This window comes from Pungitius pungitius, chromosome 11, assembly GCF_949316345.1.
Source record: "Pungitius pungitius chromosome 11, fPunPun2.1, whole genome shotgun sequence".
Classification (NCBI taxonomy): Eukaryota; Metazoa; Chordata; class Actinopteri; order Perciformes; family Gasterosteidae; genus Pungitius; species Pungitius pungitius.
Window position 1 is genome coordinate 17,406,140 of NC_084910.1, and position 18,588 is coordinate 17,424,727.

Below are 18,588 nucleotides of genomic sequence, written 5' to 3' on the forward strand. Positions count from 1 at the left end.
CCCTTTGTCTCCCTCCCTCATGTGTGAGGGCTCCTCTCCCAGTGGTTCGCAGTGCGAGCGTGGACTCTGCTGCTGTGTGACGGCCCACCTACGAAAAAGGGGGATATAAGTCCATCAAATGATGCCTTCGTAATGACGGGGTGGTCATTTGGACAGACGCCGGCGGCCCGTGACAGAACCGCACGGTCAGAGTGAGAGGCGTTTTGCACTTTTACACTCTTCCTCCTCTGCAAGTCGGGAGTCAGGAAATGATGAACCGCTGCACGTGTTTTGAAAAACGAGCTCGCTGCTTTTTCCCAGCAGAGCTGTTAAATCAGCCCCCCCCCCCCCGTAAATTCTGCGCTTATCTGCGCAACTGGCGGTGTGAGTGAGTGCTTTTGGATCGGGGGGGAGGCCCGTGGCACCATTTAAGGCGTTTAAGCCGAGATGCGAGCAACTGAAGAGTAAATCTCCAGCCATCTGACTCCCCAACTCGTTTTCCTTTGTCCTCCTCCGAGTGCTCCTCAAGGTACACTCAGCCGGCTCTAAACGTGTCACTTTCCCCATGTGTTGGTTTCATGGGGTTCTGCATGCGAGTAAGTGAAACTGTGCCCCCCCCCCCGAAGCCGCCTCTGTTGTTCCTCGGTGTTTTATGAGACCCTCATCAGTGGAAAAATAGCATCTCCCCCCCCCCCCCCCCCCCCCCTCGGAAATGTGTCTGTTTCAGCTATCAGTGTCACTGTGGCCGACCCGTTCTTGCTTTACCGTCTCGGGTCCGACAGCTGGAGATCTGGCTCATCCCCCCCCCCCCTCCCCCCACCACCCGTGTGTTTGTCCAGGAGAGGGCCCCCCCGGCTCAGGCCGGCCATAGGATCTGTTTTGGTTGGAGATGACACTAGCCAGAGATAGAAGGTAGAGCCGAGGTAAGAGACGTCGGGGTAATACGAGACCCCAGCGCCTGGACTTAAATGGATGGTGGCAGCGTGGATATTGGCCCACAGTCTCTTCGCGTTGTCTTTTGAAGGCCACGATTCCTCTCGACAAGTTCACACACCATGGCTACGCACCACTTGGGTTTTATTCAAGGGACACACGGTGCTATCGAGTCACTGGTGTCGGTTTAAATGATGCTCATTTCTATCCACCTTGTGAAACATCTTCATGCATCGATTTAATAGATGCACAGATGTTCCTCCGAGTGACTTTCACGAATCCTTCTGCTGCTTTTTTCGAAACAATGTTGTTAGTGCAGCACTACTGTGTCTGAACCAACCAATCAAACAAATCAACCAAGACAACACGTCTCGTACTGTTCAATAACCTGTTGCTCAGCTGCCTGATGAGATCCCTGTCGGGTTGGACTGAAGGTTGCTGCCAGAAGGGATCTCGTGGGGAGGAACCTCTCACTTTCTGAGAGCATCTTCCTCCTTGTTTCTTCATCAGCGCAGCGGTTCTGCCTTCTCATGTGGGCGGTTCTCTTTTGATCTCTTTCTCTGTCAGACTGACTTTTATTGATGTGTAAAATCTTACAAGTAACTGGAAATTTCATTTTATTCACCCAGCGCGTTTCATCCGTCAGCTTCCCTTATGAAAGTTAACAAGAAGAAAATAAACAAAGGGCCCGTTGTCTACTCCCCGAGCTTTTTATTTTTTAAAAGCTAAAACGGTCGCGATTGGAAAAGACAAAGAGCAGAGGGAACTCGAAAGAAGGTGACACGGGTTGAATATTCCTGCCACGGGCTTATGTAAGCCTTTCAGCCCCATGTGCTCCGCAGCCGCGCAAGTAATTAGGAGCAGATCCGAGTGCGGCCCTCCGGCTCATGGGAGCATGTACAGTTTCATTGGGCTCCGGCTCAAATAGCCAATCATAAAAAGCCGAGGTCGGGGAGTTTGGGGGCTGGAACCGAAGGAGGAGCCAACGGCGGCTCGGTGAGGTGACCACAGACTGCTTGCACCCGTCGGGAGGGTCTTTTCCGAAGTTGCTTATGTCGGTGTTGGGTGGGTGAGGGGTGGGGTGGGGGGGGGGGGGAGGGGTGGAGACAATTGCTCATTAAGATTTCGGGGGGGGGGTTTTCATTGGCGTCTGCGTCTCCGTGTGGTGTCTCTGCAGCACCGAGTGAAACCTGAGAAGTGGAATTAGAGAAAGTACTGCGTCAAATTCGAGGCTCGGAGGGGTGGTGGGGGGGGGGGGGGGGCATCTCTCGCTTTTAAGACGGAGTCGTGCTTGTTTTTATTTGTTTTTAGTACTTTCCCAAGCAGAAGACGCTGTGCTCTAATGTTTCATTCGGTCGGTGGCGAGACGTCATGAGTTTACCATACATGTGGAAAACAAATGGCCTTTGTGTCATACTTGGCACACGGCGGACACGAACTGCTAGAACACTTGATGTTTTTCTTGAGCTCGTACCCAAATCCGCTCGGCCAGCTGCGCCGAGCTATGACTCTCGCAGTTGTCCATCTTGTATTTTATGAGAGGACTTATTTGCTTTTCTTTTTTCTTTCATTTCATTTTTTTAGAGCACTTCTGAAAGACAAACCTCCAGATCAAAAGGCAGGATGACAGATTTTCACTATTTGTGAGGTTCCCTATTTGAAAGAAAAATATATTTGGAAAAATTGACACAGAAGACTAAGGAGCTTTTGTGTAGCTCATCCTTCAAGGACTTTTCCTTTTATCACCAACTCTCTCCTGTTTACATGTTAGAGGAAAGACTGTTTAGATGCAGACCTGGATGCACAGATGCAAGATGTTTCCTACCGGCTTCCTATTGTTTGTCCCGGTCTTCTTTGCGCTGGTGCCGCCTGGTGTGAGGATGATTGAAGACAGGAGACAGAGATTGGACCTGAGGGACAGGGCCTGATTTTGCAACAAAAAAAACTAAAAAAAAAACTGAACAAAACTCAGCTGGAGAGATGGAATAATTGGTTGGAGAAAGATCATAATGAACCAGGGGGTTGTAGTAATTAAAGAGTAATGAGGAAAGCATGTTATCTTCAAAGACATTCTCCATGAAGTGCTGACATGAGACTCCGTGGTAACTTGCTGTTGAAATGTGTTAACATTTACAACACAAACAGTGTTGTAAAGGTTTACCAGTTAATTAACTGGTAAATAGTCTGAACATATCTGCAGCACTTTTTGAAAAGATGCAAGTATCGTCACTGCATAAGTAATAATGAAGAGAAATGAGCCATGACTCTCAGACGACCCGCTGCCTGTTAAACCATTTCCTCTCCGCTCGGTTCCCTCGGGTTGGAACATCAGACCCAAACAAGACGACAGGCTGCTGGACCTTCTCGCTGTTTGCCCCCCCCCCCCACGGCGTTGCCCAGGATGTCCTGTGTGGTGCATTGTCTCTGGCTTCTGTCTCCTCTCTGCCCCCCCACACCCCGTCTTCCTGTTGTGTTGGACAGACATACACGCGTGGCACCAAAAAGCCACTAGAGGCTAACATGTTGCACAATGCAGACGCAATGCAACTATATATTTGGATAGCAAAAGAAAAGGAAATCTAAAAACAATTGGAATACAAGTTGCATTGCAGTTTATGAAATAAACAGTAAAAAGCATCCACTTCCTCTCTGAATCTGGTCAAGTTAAAGCAGATGATTTAAGTTAAGCACATTTTACAACACGTAGTCTCCATCCTTCTGTACCTACGAGGCCTTCCAAAAAAAGTGAATTAACTGCACCACCTGTGGAGTTTAAGACAGTTTCACTTCAGTGACACGGCTTACATGCTGGACTCGACTAAGCAAAGGAAAATCTGAGGGTTCACCTTCAGGGTAGCACACGTGGCTTTCTTTCAGTCAAGAAAATATGGCTTTAACTTCCAGATGCTTTCTGGATGAGGCCGATCTGGAGGGAGGCAGAAGGAGCCTTTTTTGGGGGGGGCAAATAAAAAGAGAAAAGAGGCTTAAAACGATCACTTAATAAGTTGCAGATTTCCACCTTGTCCTCCAGTAAGGCAGCACTGAGCTGACTGAGCTCGGCCTGTAAATCAATGGGCTTTAACTTTTACCGGCCCGGACTGAATTTCCTGGAACTAGAGATAAAGAAAGAAAAGGTGAATTCTACCTGTCGGCGTTGCGGTGCTCTGCTGCGTCTCCCGGTTTCCACGTAGAAAAGAATAAGTAGCCGAAAAGGAATCCTTGACACAGGTGGCAGAAGAACATCATCGATTACAACAACAGAAAAATATGGCCTCGCAGTTCCCATCGAAGCAGCTGCAAGAGGAGAAGGAGGGGGGGGGGGGGATATGCCATCCAGTCACATTAGAAGTGTTGTCTTAATCGAAACCAGATGCGACGTGGTTGAAGTCTGTTACTGTAAATCGTTCTCTCTCTCTTTCATGCGACCGTGACCCAAAGACTCACATTGAGGCTTGGTGCATGGGAACCGCACAATGCACACATTCAGCATAGGATCAACATAATCCTCTCAGTCGCCATAGACCCCCCCCCCCTGAGGAGTAATGCATTTAATAAAACGGGATTTTCATAACCGTAGGCCTTATTCTATACAGAAAATACACTTATTAATTGCAGCAGTAATTGTTCAAAATAATTTCACAGTTTCGTTTTCGGCTTTCGGGCCTCTCTGAACCCCGCTGCGTTGCTTTTGGCAAAGCGGACAGGGTTCGATTTCACACCTCTCTCCGACAGAGTTTTGGGCAACAGCTCCCCCACCGTGAGGGGTCAAAACCACAAGAGTAAGCAATCTGCACGCCCCCCCCCCCCGAGCCAAAAAAACAAAGGTCGTAATGGAAAGAAAAGGGAGCAGCGTGGCCCTGTGTGTGTGTGTGTGTGTTGAGGTACATGGAACAGGCGAGTTCTCTGTGTAGACATCTGTGTTTAGGTCGACGTTCGATACAGAGAGTCGCGATGACTCAGCAGTTTCTGGTTGGGGGGGGGGGGGCTGGGTGGGGGGGGGCTGTTTCCGCTCCTACGAGGAACCTACGAGTCAAACGAGTGATTCTGGTGTTTCAATTTCTGTCAACAAATCTGAAAAAACAGTGTGTTGTGCGTCCCTGAATGCCGTCACACTTCCCTTCTCTGTGGCCCCCCGAAGGCCCCCCCCCCCCCCCCCCCCCGAAAATTGCAGCACGTTCAAATAATAGAATGGAATAGAAGAGAAATTCTTTGGACTCCTTACTGAAGCGGGACGGTGTGTTTGTGGCCGACTGGGAAATACTAACGTTACTAGAATCGACGTTAAATATTCCTCCTGAAGAAAAATCAAACAACCAGTTAATGATGCAGAATGAATCAGTTTGTGGAGACTCGGCTGCTCGTTGGAACCTCTCTATGGAGGATTCGTCTAATTACTGACGTTTTTCTCTACACAAAGAGTTATTTCTTGGCGGGACGCTAGTGTGATTGTGAGAAGAGTTGATTGGAGAGTGTTTCTGTTTCCTTGAGCTCCTCCTCTGAACATTTCAAAGGCTCTTGACCTCTCCGGCTGCTCTGTTTATGCTGAAGGAACTGTGCTCTGACAAATATGAGTGAATAAGTGATGCAGATCATGGGAAGATTTAAACACAGTCACTAAATCTCCTCACGATGAACATTTTTTAAAGCAGCGTTCCCCTGAACCTTTTGAACCCAGAACGAATTTTTTTTTTTTTTAAGGGGACATTAAGAAAAAAAGAAAGATATTGTTATTGAAGGAATTAGCTGCTCATGGTGGGAAAATGAGCATGCGGATGATTCTCTGAAATAATAAGAACCAAGAGCTCACAGGGGTCAGTTGTTAAAAGGACCGTTTCATACAAACTGTTAAAGAAATGTGACACATTTCTAAGGTTTGTTCATGTGATGCAATAGAGAACAAATCTTTTGTTTTGCAGTGCAAAGACAAAGAAACATGAATAACGTGAGTGATAAGATAATCATTTTATTTGCCAAAAATGATAATACATTTACCAGAAAATTATAATGTACAATCTCAAATGTTGTTGGACACTTTTTTGGACAAATACTTCTCTACTTAAATCAGTCTGCAATGATTTAAATGAATCAACTAATCATTTAAAGCACAAAATGTGGACTGACATAACTCATTGTATACGTCAATTTAGGTTCTAAAGTCTGATCAATGAAGAAAGCAGTTACATGAATTACCAGTTAATTGCCAATGACATTAATCAACATTAAAAAATATCCTTTTTCCAACTGGCAAACAGGAGGGGCAGGTTTTTCTATTTCAACGACATTCACATATTCCCCCCTGTTTTGAGATTAGGGAGTAATAACACGGGACTATTTGAGTCAGATCACAAGAATCGTGACCTCGCTGCAAAGGTCACGGAACCCGAGAGGAATAACTGGACAAACATCCACAGACAGAGAACAGGCGGCTTCCTGAGCGGCGGCTCGGCGGTCGAAGCACAGGAAAGAGACCCGGAGGAAGTGTGCGTCTGAATCAACAGCCCGACCGCCGATACGCGCGCAGGACGTTCCCACCGATGCGACGGGGCGAGAGCAGACGCCCTGCTGCGAGTTGCCGAGGCAGAGTCCAGAGAGCGCAGTGTCGTGCGGTTACACCTCTGGCGCGTTTTACTTCGACATAGTGACTTGAACACAAAGAAAAAAAGGGCCTTCCCTCTTTTGACATTCTGGTTTTCTGGGTTTTTCTCAGCATCATAAAGAGAAAACAACCGACACGAGGCACATTTTGAACCCCTGCTGATGTTCTTAATGTTGTGGAGCGAGAGGTTTGGTTGCTTGTGTTCCTTCAGCGAGAGTTTACAATGCAACGCTATGTTTTATGGTCACGGTTTGTGGAATAGAAGCTGTGTTTTAAAAAGGGCCGCGTGTGTCTCCACACCCGTTCGATCCACAGAGCATTACGGCACATATAATTACCGCTGTGTATGGTCAGGTCCCTCTGAAACCTCAGCCAGGGCTTCCATTTTGGGTTTTACCACCATTTCACTTGTGAAAGTTCGCGTTAAAACCCCTTTGTTGCGCGGAATGCCAGACACGATTTCCGACACCAAGGTGTGTGCGAGTGTGTGCTTTAGTTCGTTTTCGGCTCGGCGGGGGTGAGCTGGCGTGTTTGTGACCGCGTCACCAATGTCGGTGTTTGCCCGCTCTGACCGTCGAAGCCGCAGCCATCCTGCCTGTGGTTTTGCTCCGGAGCACATCTGTGACCAGGCAGCACTCTGCAGCGCGGGTCAGCGCACGAGCCTCGACGCGTTCGGGGTAATGCGACAGCGAGGGAGCAGAAGGCCTTTTTTTTGGCGGCTGGCGAGAAGCCCGGCTTAAGAAAACCAACAACAAAAAAAAATGTTAAAACCGCATCACACACACACACATCTGCACAAAGTAAACGTTTGATTAATGGAGTAAACGAAGGATTGTTTAGATGATTTTTCGTCGAGGTCCCCAAAGGCTGCGGTTTTCAGCAGATTGGATTTTATTCCATATACTGCATAAAACTGCTGATCTGTTCATTCAGATGGTCTTTGCCAGATTGCAATGCCAAAATAACAGAATACGTATTATTTGAATCTATTGCAAAAGCGTTGGGGTCTGAGTCGTAATAGTGAAACGTCACATTCAAACATGATGCCGCACAATTTGCTCTAAAACATAATCTACATGTTGAAGACATGAGGAGTCAATAAAAAAAACCAACTCTGTCCTCTACTCAACTTGATGAACTATCGATGTCCTCATGTGCTCCAAAACAACAGCGTTACCATGGTGACCTTATCACTTATAACGCCCGATATCCACGGGCTCTGTTCTCCATCACTTTGGAGGCAGATGTTGTCACATGACCTCAAATACCTGCCTCACTCATGAAGGCGGTCTCCAGCGTAAACACACACACACACACACAAGCTCCAGCTAATCGTGCTACTATTTACCCGCCATCGTAAATCGGCTTCTGTTTTCTTAAGTTACATTTTTTTGTCTTTGGGATTTTAAAGAGCACATTTGATATATATATATATCGAGTTAGTTTTGCTGGTGTTGGCCGTTGCTAGGCGACACGGACCATCAATAAAGTGAGCTAAAAGAGCTCAGATGTGCTGCCTGATGAATCTGTGACTGGATCTGTAGTGCGAATTCATCTGCCACGGGGACCAGGAAAGGGGACAGAACACTGCGCCCTGTTTTTTTAGTTAAATAAAGGATCCACAATGACGGAGATTGGCAAATGAAAGCTGGCCTGGCATCGCGTTGACTTGATTTGGTTAGTTTGTCTATTTCAGCCCCCCTAATTAACAGCTTTAAAACGGCTCAAACCCGAGGACAGATTGTCAGGCGACACAACGCATCTGTCGTTGTGGAGGAGCCAAATTATTTATTTTTTATTTATATTTCTATTTATTTATCGTTGGAAATCGGTGGGCTGTGAGTTCAAAGGGTGAAAAAAAGTCACATGCATTTTCACATGCGACTTTACCGTCGTCAACGCGGTAAAGCTCACTCAGACAAGTTCAGACTTTCTAGATCCAAAGACCACCCCCCAACACCCCCCCCCCCCCCTCCTCTGTGCTCGGCTGGATCATCCTTTTGTCACGCAACTCCCCCGAGAGCCGTCTGCTGCATCCGAGCTGCCAGCAGCGTTCCACTGCAAGGCTTTTTTTTTTTCCAGTGTGAGGGATCAGGTCCTGTGGCAGAACACAGACCCCCCCCCCCCTTCCCGTCCTCACTGTACACGATGTCTCCACTGTAAACCGGGGGGGGGGGGGGGGGGGGCGCGTTGGTGTCGACGATGTGCAGACAGTGGACAACGTGGCCAAATCAATTGAAACACAGTGGTTGTGCTCTTGGTGTGCGTTCTTATGTTCTCGCATTACGTTTTTTGGGTGTGGCATAGAATTGTTTCTCACAGTGTCCACTGTGTTGTTAAGGCCCCCCCCCCCCCCCACCCCCCTCCTTACCCCTCCCCTCAGGCATAGCGGCGCCTGGGGAGCGTGGGCCAGCCTCCTCGCGGTCTAGCACCCGAAGCCGTCCCGCGCGCCAAAATGAGGCCCCATATGCGAAGGATTGTGGGTTTTATATATCCCGTTTACAGTAACTGTGGTTTAATGTGAGGGTGAGGTGGGGGGTCGGAGGGTGTGGGGGCGGGGGAGGGGGGGGGGGGCGGTGACTGCGGTCGCTGTCTCACAGGACTCTCTGACTAACATGCTTGAGATTAATAGATTTGTTTTTCTAAGAGCTAAACTCTTCTAGAGCTCTTGCCCCCTAGTTGATTGTCTCTTCTTCTTTAGCCGGAATGATCACAATCAGAGGGCGATCATTTAAATCTCCTTGAGGGGTGGTGGTGGAGGTGGGGGGGGGAGAGGGGAATAGACGCTTCACAGGCCAACTTGTGAGTGTAATTCCCCCCACATCAACACTTTAATCATGTGCAGTGCGACCATCGCGTTGCCAGGGGAAATTTAAATCAATTGTTGTCCTTTGGTCTTTCTTTCTTTGTCCTTCTTCATTTGCCAAATAATTATCCAAAAGGCATTGGTTTTCCCCCGCATAGCTTTCATGTCAAGGACGCTTTAATAGGACTCTCGTGGTCGGCCACAGATTCCTGTTTGCTGCGATTGTGTCTCAGGGAGTTGGATTGGATTTTGCCTACAGAGCTCACGTTTTGGTAAGACTAATGTTTCTGCATTGCTGCTCTCTTATTGTTCTAATGGTATTCTAAGGGAGTTGAACTACTCCTTATCCCTCCATTAGGTTGATTGAATTTCCCCTTTCGACCGCATGCTGATGGTTTGGGAAGGCTACTTTCATTTTGAAATAACGGTGACTGACAACCTCATTGATGATGTAATCAAGTAATCCCAAGAAATACAAAAATAAAAGGAAATAAAGAACACCTGATTTCATTTAAATGCCCTTCCAAGTTTTTTTTATTTTTAAGTATTCCCAGATGTAATCCTTTAATTCTTTTCAGAACATGTATAATTGAATGGATCTTATTTTACATTACTTCTATTTTCTATTACAATACTCTCAATGAAAAACACACGTTCTGCTACAACCAAGTACGCATCGTAGTCAAGTTAGCCTGTTTTATTAGTGACCTCGTTGTGAACTTTTTAGATCAAACATTACACTGTTTATAGCATTTGGTGCTGATATTAAAGTGACTTACTACCAGGAGAGGACGAGACAAGACATACATTATCTGCACTTTGATTCACACTTCTAAGGCAGCAAAGAATGATGCCCCTTCAGCACCGCGCGACAGGAGCTGCACTATTTCACGATGTGCTTTTGTAGCCTTGTTCAAAATGGTAAACTGAAAAGGGGATTTAGAGGCAGAAGATTTTATGCCATTGATTCTGGATGAAAATTCTGGAGTCTGCAAAGCCAGAACACCTCAAATTAAACTGTGTGGCAGATGTGAGGCGTTCTCTGTAGTTTCTGTGCTGCACATCAGAGCACCTCGACATGGACATGAACCTTTGTTTGGGCTGTTTCTCTCTTTCTGTCTCTGTCTCTCTTGACACCGCTTGCCAATGTCAGCATGTCTGTTTTATTTTTCTTTCCCCTGTGGTATACACTTCCAATGAAAATGCAATGTAATCCGTTTTTTGGACTGAGCACTGCCCAGGAATTGAAATGATCTGTAAACATGCACCTCAAATGGTCAGCAGGTCAGTAATGCAGTGAAATATCTCAACCCCTACTCTGGATGTGTACAATCTTTGGTGCAGATATGCACGATTCCCTGTGGATGAATCCTAATGACTTCAGTAATCTCCTGACATTTTTCATAATGACAACAAGACTTGTTGTTGAAGACTTGTACAAATTGTACATTCAAGTTCTCCTCGTTAATCCGTCAAATACTTAAACCCCATTTCTAAGTTCTTAAGTTAAATATTTTCAAATTGAGAAAATCGTCAATCACGGCTCATGGTGGTGGTTTCATTTGGTAACTTTATGTGTTTCTAGATTCACATAAATAATAATAATTCCCATAAATGGCTGTTGTCATAGGTCCGATAAGAAGATATATATTCAACAGAATTCCAGAATTCTGCTGTTTTTCCAGAAACCAGCAGCCAGTTAGCCTAGCCTAGCGTAAGGCACCTTTGGAAATCCCTGGGATACTCATAGAAATAAATATTTCCTATATACTCTACTATTACTAATAGACTAGACATATTAAACTCCAGAAATATAACTTTTTATGAGTTTTGTTTGATTTCCCTAAACTTTAAGCTAAGCTAAGCTTAGCGCCCTGTAGCTCCAGCTTCATAAGTGATGCACAGACAAAAGAGTGATATCATGATGATAAACATGAAAATTTCTTTCCTAAAACATCAAGCTCTTCCTTTAACAAGCTGTTGTTACTTTATTTTATTGAAAATATTAAAGAAGTCATGCTTTTATCACGACGCTTTAACTAAAGCGAACGTGCAGTTTTATCTGTCAAGCAAATGGCTCTCCAGCCTTCAATCTAATCAAAATCACTCCTGAATCCACACTGAAGGGCCCTCCATTGGAGCCGAGTCGAGCGAGATCGATATGAAACCAGTGCATCTAGTTTTGGTTTGGGCTCCGTTTTTGCCTGAAGCCCCTGTGCGGTTCTGTTAAGAGCCTTTACACATCACTCTGCATTCCTGAGGTGGATCGGTGCACGCGCGCCCGCCGCCGCTTTAGGGCCTCGAACAGGATGAGTCACTCAAGAGATGTTTGGGGAATTAACGAAAAGCTCTCAGACACCAAAAATAGTTTCTCTCTGAACTGATTTCAGCGTATGTGACTCATTTGATGTGTGCGTGTGTGCGTGTGTGCGTGTGCAACAGACGATCCATCCTTCAGAGTGCTTCAAACTGTGTTGTGGGTGTTGGGACCGTGCATGTGGACTTTATGTGTTTTGTCTAAGCGTACATGCACATACGCCTGTGTGTGTGTGTGTGTGTGTGGTTGTTTGCATGTTGGAGAAACCGTTTCGCCGCTTCACTGTTCATGGTCCAGCCCTCTATGACCAGTGGATGTGAAATGTAGAAGTGCACATTCATTTCTGCGAGTTAGCGGCTAGCTAAATGCATCAGATATGAAAGGAAAAACAGTTGAAAATAAAATGAAAAATCCAACTACACAGTTGCGATGAATCTACTGTAAACTTGTCCAAACGCAAAGGTTCCGAGCTGCAGTTTTGGAAAAAGCTCAAAGAAATTAATGATAGCTTGGGGCTGCATGTAATGGAGAAGAAGGCTATTACGTGGAAAAGGAGCGAAAGGGGGGCAGAATCGAACACTCCGCGGTTGTGGTGGAGTTTTGTGTAGAACTCAATTTTTGGAGGTACCTGCCCTTCTCCCCTCCACTAGAAGGAAGGGCAGCCTCCTTGAGGCGTCGGGTTTCCAGCTGACGATACTTCCACACATGGAGCCCCAATCTACCTGCCCCCCCCCCCGGCCCCCCCCACGGCCCCAAACATGGGACGAAAACCACATCTGAGCTCTCATTTAGCTCTCCTCCTCAGCGTTTAAGAATCCCCGTTGCGGTTTGAGGCCTCGCTCCTAACGAAGCACCATTCCAATGAAAAAAAAAGCTAATGAAAAATATTTACCCCGCAGCCCAATGAAGCGGCTTGGTGAAGTTGATGACTCCTCTTAATAAAAAAAAAGCCTGTTTTTGTGGCACACATCTCTGAGGCGTTGGCTCCGTGTGCCACTGAGCGAAGGAGCTCCCGGCGCTGCGTAGGAGTGTAACCTCCAGTTCATCAGGAGACTCATGCTGCAACCCTCACCCATGCCGAGCCCTCAGCAGCGATAACCTGCAACTGGACAGAGTTATCGTAAAAGTCGATCAGGCCGATGATTGATAGCAGTCAATCGGTTATTCCGATGGTATTATAGTTTACTGCAAAAGCGCCACGAAGAAGGGGTTTAGGGAACATACATGAAGTGGATCTGGTGGAACTGCTGACTTTGGTTCTTTTAACGGAGATATTATTTTCACCACGGGCAAATCTTATTCTCATATTAGGGAGATTTCCGGAGAAGAGTGGCTTATAGAGTGCAAATATGTGCGTGGAAAAAAAAGGGCAAAATGTGTTTGTCCTCCACAAATTGATGACGTGACGGAAACTGGGCTAAAAAGGCAGCTTGACAGTGAAGGGATGCAGTGGAAACCACGGCCAAAAACCAGGGTCACATCTCTAAATCATACTTGGTTTTCTCAGGGATTTTCTTTTGTGTTGCTCTTACTTAACCTTGACAAAACTCCTACCCTTTTTAGTCTCCTAAACTGAACTCTTACTAACCTTTTTGTCAGATGAAAAAGGTTACGCAATTCACAGAAATTCACAAAAGAAAGCCAAAAGCAAGTCTTCTTTTATGTGTGTGCACATCCTGACATTTAAAAAAATGTCTTTCTAATTTGAAAGAAAGCATGTTTTATTGTAGTTCTTTTTTTCCAGTTTGAAGACAGATATTCAATCTCCCCAGCAGATGAACCACTTTTGTTTATTTTGTTCTATATTTTTGGTTCATGACCCCCCCCCCCAATGACATTCCCATCACCCTCAGCTGTAAAGTGTCAAACATGGTGCCCATTACTGGATAAATATCGGCATGTTTTATAATGATCTTATCAGTGAGCATGTTAGCATTTAGCTCACAGAAGTCGCAGTGTGCTTACGCGACGCCTCACAGGGCTGCAGAGAGTTGATTCACTTCGTCGCATCGGACTGAAATGTTACACTAATTCTTTGGGCAAACACTTTTTGAGCCAATAGCAACGTAAAACTCTCAAAAGTGAGAACATTCAAGAAACCTTTGTTGAAGAGCGACGTTTTTCCTCATGAAGAACATAATACTGAATGGTGTTCACCAGGTCACTGTCCCTTCAGAGACCTCCCTGAAGCCGCCGCCGCGGGGGACGTGACACGAGAGGCCCCGGGACATTTATTCATCCTCGCTGAGAAAACACGAGGGAACGGGCCGGACCGATCTCGCGTCACCGCGACGATCTGCTTTTTTTTTTTTTTTTTTCTTCTACAAAATGCCTTCGCATTCCCACGACGCTTCGGAGGGCTCGCGCCACCGGGCCCTCTGGACCTCGGTCCGTTTTCCATGGGATGTTTTCGAGAAAAAGGGTCCCGCGTGCCGAGGCGCTCTCTCTCTCTCTCTCTCTGTCTCTCTCTGTCTCTCTCTCTCTCTCTCTCTCTCTGGCCCGATGGCGCTGATTGGATCCAGATGCTGGAGGCCTCGCTGCGGCGCTGATTGATAGGGGTCAGGATCAAGTGGGGAGTCTGATCCCCCTTCTCTGTGGCCCTGCTCCGGCTCTCTCTCTCTCTCCAACCAATCTGTCCAGCCTGCTGTCAGGTCGTCTGCCGACGGCGGTGTTTTACGAACCCCGCTGAGACGGCGTGGGGCTTTAAATCCGGCTCTTTGCGTCGCTTTTTTTTCTTTAAAACAAACTCTTCAGCAGCGGTTTGCCAAACGTCTTGACCGCGATTAAAAAATGCAGAGAATCAGCTTTCAATGAACCTCCCTATCTGCCGCCCCGTGAAAGGGTCATAATAAAGCGAACACGCTTCTGAGTGTCCGTCCCTTTTCCCCCTAAAGGACCATGGCGAACGTGCAGAGCTCTGCCGCCTTGCTGCTCTGGAGCTTCCTGGCTGGTCTGAGCTTCTCTCTGAACGCGCGGGACCCCAACGTGTGCAGCCTGTGGGAGAGGTGAGGCCTGTTGCACAAGCGAATCAATGTCGCGGGTTGGTCGACAGATGAACTCATCGCTTAATGACAATGAAGGCTTTTAAAAAGAAAAGAAAAAAGCCTTGTATTTATATGTTTTTTATTATTTAGATTACGCTGAATCAGCGGGATGCCTGATTTTCTTTTGCTTCACAGCTTCACCACATCAGTGAAGGAGTCCTACTCGCATCCTTACGACCACGTGACGGAGGAGCCCTGCTCCGACCCTCGCGCCTCCTACAGGTGCACGCGCCACAGGTAGCGCAGCCACCCCCAGCATTCCCGGTCGCGGGCCGACTTCCCGTTTCTCTCAGAGGGCCTGATTGACTTTGTCTTTCCTTTCAGGATCACCTACAAGACGGCCTACAGGCAGGCGGTGAAGACGGACCACCGAAAGAGGTTCCAGTGCTGCCCGGGCTACTACGAGAGCAGAGACAGATGTGTCCGTAAGTAACCGCGGGAGACGCTTTATCCGTCGAGCTCTTCTTGATTCACCGGGACAAAGGGAAGGGAAGCTGAAGGAGAAGTTTCAGGATTCATTCAGGGAGGTTTTTCCATCTCTTTTTGGCGACATTAAAGATGTTGAATCGGAAAAATATAGTAAGAAAAACTGGAATCTGCTTGGTGAATTTGCACAAAATGTAACCCTTTTTATTTATAGAAAGTACACGTCTCTGTAGATGCTCAAAAAAACGCCCCAAATCCCAGAAATAAATCAAAGAGACACTTTATGCTTGGTAACATTTTGTAATTAAGGAATTGAAAGACATAAAAGATGACGTCCCATTCTGAAAGCCATTGGTGCACATGTGGAGGAGACCACGTAGAAATCCAGCAAAACCCAAATGTCTTTGTTGACGTCTTTTTCCATGAAACATGCAGCGTCAACACGAGCGGCACGTGATACTGGAATGACCACAATTATGGGTTCAGTTCCCACTGGGGCTTCTCCTGCTGATGCTGGCTGTCCCGACTGGAACTTTAAAACTTAACTGAGTGTTGCTGACACTTTAAAAGCCCTCCTCATAAGTTTCATGTTAGTTCAAGGATTTCACATAATTTTAGCAACTATTCTACCATCAATTAAGCAAATTTGATGTTTTGATGAGAATAGTATAACCCAACCTTCACTTTTTAACTTGGTTTTGGTTTAGTTGTAGTTTTATTCTAAAACATGTTGTCCTTTGGATTCTGTGCGTCTTGTAGGTCGGGAAATAAATGAATGGGAAAAACATTCCGAATGTGACGAAAGTAACTTAACTTTTAACTAAAGTTTACCGTAAAGTTCACCGTCTATTTACGGTAGTTGGTAGTTGCGTTTCAATGTAAATGTTTGAGGACGCTAGTTTAAAAAAAAAGAAAACAAACAGCCGGTTCACTGTCGTCTGAAAATACCAAAGGATGCATCGACACACCGTTATTGTGGCCAGTCAGCGGTGACATACATAAATAAAGTCAAACCCTACAAGGTTTGAGAAAATTCTACCCCGGGCTATACAAACCTTCACATACATCGCAGGATGGTAATAACAAGCCTCCTGACATGTCGGAGATAAATGTCCTTATTCGGGAGAGAAAATGTGTATTTTTGGTAGCTTATTGTTAAGCCACCTTCCACACGAGTCATGTGTCTGTGTGTGTGTGTGTGTGTGCGTATATATAGAGTTTTCTTTTGTAGCCAAACATGAAAGCCTTTGGTTTCACTGACCGAGATCAGAAAGCAAAGCCCGGAGCTGCCGATCGGCCCTTTTAAGCTTTATAATTGAAATATCTCAGCCTTCAACACGTCGCACGAGACTCCTCCTACATTCGCTTTCTGTGTACTGCCTCTTTATTTCATAAATACATATAATCGGATTTAATCACCTCCTTCAACCCCAAAAGCCAAACAATTTCAACAAGAGAGAAGAAAATAATCAGTTAAATTACTGTTTATTTAAAAGAAAATCTCCATGTGCTTTATGCAGCATTTGGTTAGAAAACACTTGTCTAGTGTAGCAGAAAAGGAAGGTGATTATTAGTGTGCAGTAATGAATGCAGCTTTGAATTCACGCGATTTTAGACGTTCTGAGAGGAGCCTCCTTCACGGGATGAACCGATGCAGCTGTTGGCTGACAGCTCACACGTCTGTTTATGATCCGCGGAACAAATTTAGAGCGAAAGAATGCAACTCGGTCGAACAGATTTTCAATTGAACGGAAAAAAAACCCTCCCTTGAAATGGTGCCTTTTTGAAATAGATTGAACGTTTGTGGTTAATGGTGATATTAAAGCTAATTTCCTTAACACAAACACACAGACAGGACGTATTTAATTAGTAGCTAGTAAAAATCTGAGAGGAATATGGGATGTGATACTTCAGGAAGACATGGCAGATATTAAGTTGATTAAGTGAGATCTCTGTTTAAAGTGACTTTCTTAAAGCTCGGATTGACAGTGGTCCGAAGTGCCTTAACACAGAGTTTAAGAATAGTGAGACTCTCTTAACACTTTGGTTGAACTTTTCCATAAATTCCCATCATCCCCCCTTCACGTGGTTACTTGATACGAAGACGCCTCCCACAGAGGTCAAGGAAAAGTCGTTTGGAAAAGACATCAGAATGTCATTTTCCCAAACACTCGGCCGTAGCCAGAGTCTTAGCACACGCCATTTGTCATTTCTAACGATATCCCCTTCCACGTGTAACCGTCAGTGCTAAACGACACACGGGCGGAGCGTGACAGGCGCCGCTGAGGCAGCTCTAGAGCTCATCTCACTAAAAACATAAAGGGGGGGTGGGAGGGGGGGGGGGGCATTACTCTGCACAAAGCCGCCTCTGACGTGTGTTCCCCGCCAACAGCTCGCTGCACCAAGGAGTGCGTCCACGGTCGGTGTGTCGCTCCGGACCGTTGCCAGTGCGAGGGAGGATGGCGAGGCGACGACTGCTCCAGCGGTATGATTCATTCTTCCCCCCCCCCCCTCTCTCTCTTCAGGTGCCCCCGCAAAATATAAAATGACACAACAGAGGAAAGACAACTTAGTCGAGTGTCCGATCTCACATCAGCACGCCGGGAGCATCGCCACATCCACAGCGATGAGTCATGGACGCCAGAGAGCGGTTTAATAGACAAGAAGGAGCCTCCTACCCAATGAATAATAATAATAACAACTTCAACACAGCTAACCTCGGGTGTTATCAATTAGTTAAATAAAGCTGAGCCAGGCATCTGACCTGCTTCTCCTCCCCCAGGTCAGGGGGAAAATAGAAGCTCTAGTTAATCAAACGCAGCTCGTCTCAATCTCCACGTTGTGCGTGGCTGCCGTCCCCGACCCTGAAAATAAGTTTTCCACGAGCTGCAGCCCGTTTCGGCTGGGTCAATAGTACAGAGTTCCCCCCCCCCCCCTACTCCTCTGCAGAGGGATCTAGCTTTAACAGGCAGCGGTTGGTGTCTTGACGGGGGGATGATGGGAAGGGGAAATGGAAAAAGTTACCCCTCTCTCTCTCTCTCTCTCTCTCTCTCTCTCTCTCTCTCGCGCATGGACCAGGTCTCTCCGTCTCTCCTTACACCCCCCCCCCCCCCCTCCAACTCTCAGTTAAAGTTCAGTTTTCTTTCACTCCTCCTCCTCCTCCTCCTTCTCTCTCCAGCCTTGGCTCCACAGTATGGTCCTATAATGGGGTATTTTGGCAGAATGAGCCCGGATACTTCCTGGATGCCTGTGTGTTGAGCTTTCCAAGTATGGAAAAGAGGAGAGGGGGACTGAGGTTTCCGTACTCACCACTTTTAGGACTCTTTGCCCTTTAAAATGGAGAAAGGAAGAAGGTGAGAGAGAAGTGTGCTCGTTCTCTGCGCGGCAGCAAGTGACAAAAAGCAGTACGCAGTGTTTTATGTGATGTTTCTGGATTCATATTCTAGAAGGTCATCGCGTTCGTAGCGTCTCTGTCCTGCGAGAACTT

At 46.5% G+C, this 18,588-nt stretch overlaps 1 protein-coding gene across 1 annotated transcript in view; it reads left to right on the top strand.

Moving 5' to 3' along the window:
• The window catches only part of pear1 (platelet endothelial aggregation receptor 1), a 34,487-nt gene that overhangs the window by 1,330 nt on the left and 14,569 nt on the right, over nucleotides 1-18,588 (top strand). Inside the window, exons 2-5 of the mRNA XM_037454552.2 lie at nucleotides 14,526-14,636; nucleotides 14,811-14,912; nucleotides 15,000-15,100; nucleotides 17,494-17,586. Of these exons, the coding sequence (XP_037310449.1) occupies nucleotides 14,530-14,636; nucleotides 14,811-14,912; nucleotides 15,000-15,100; nucleotides 17,494-17,586 (403 nt within the window). The 5' untranslated portion in view covers nucleotides 14,526-14,529. The remainder of the gene's footprint in view (nucleotides 1-14,525; nucleotides 14,637-14,810; nucleotides 14,913-14,999; nucleotides 15,101-17,493; nucleotides 17,587-18,588) is intronic.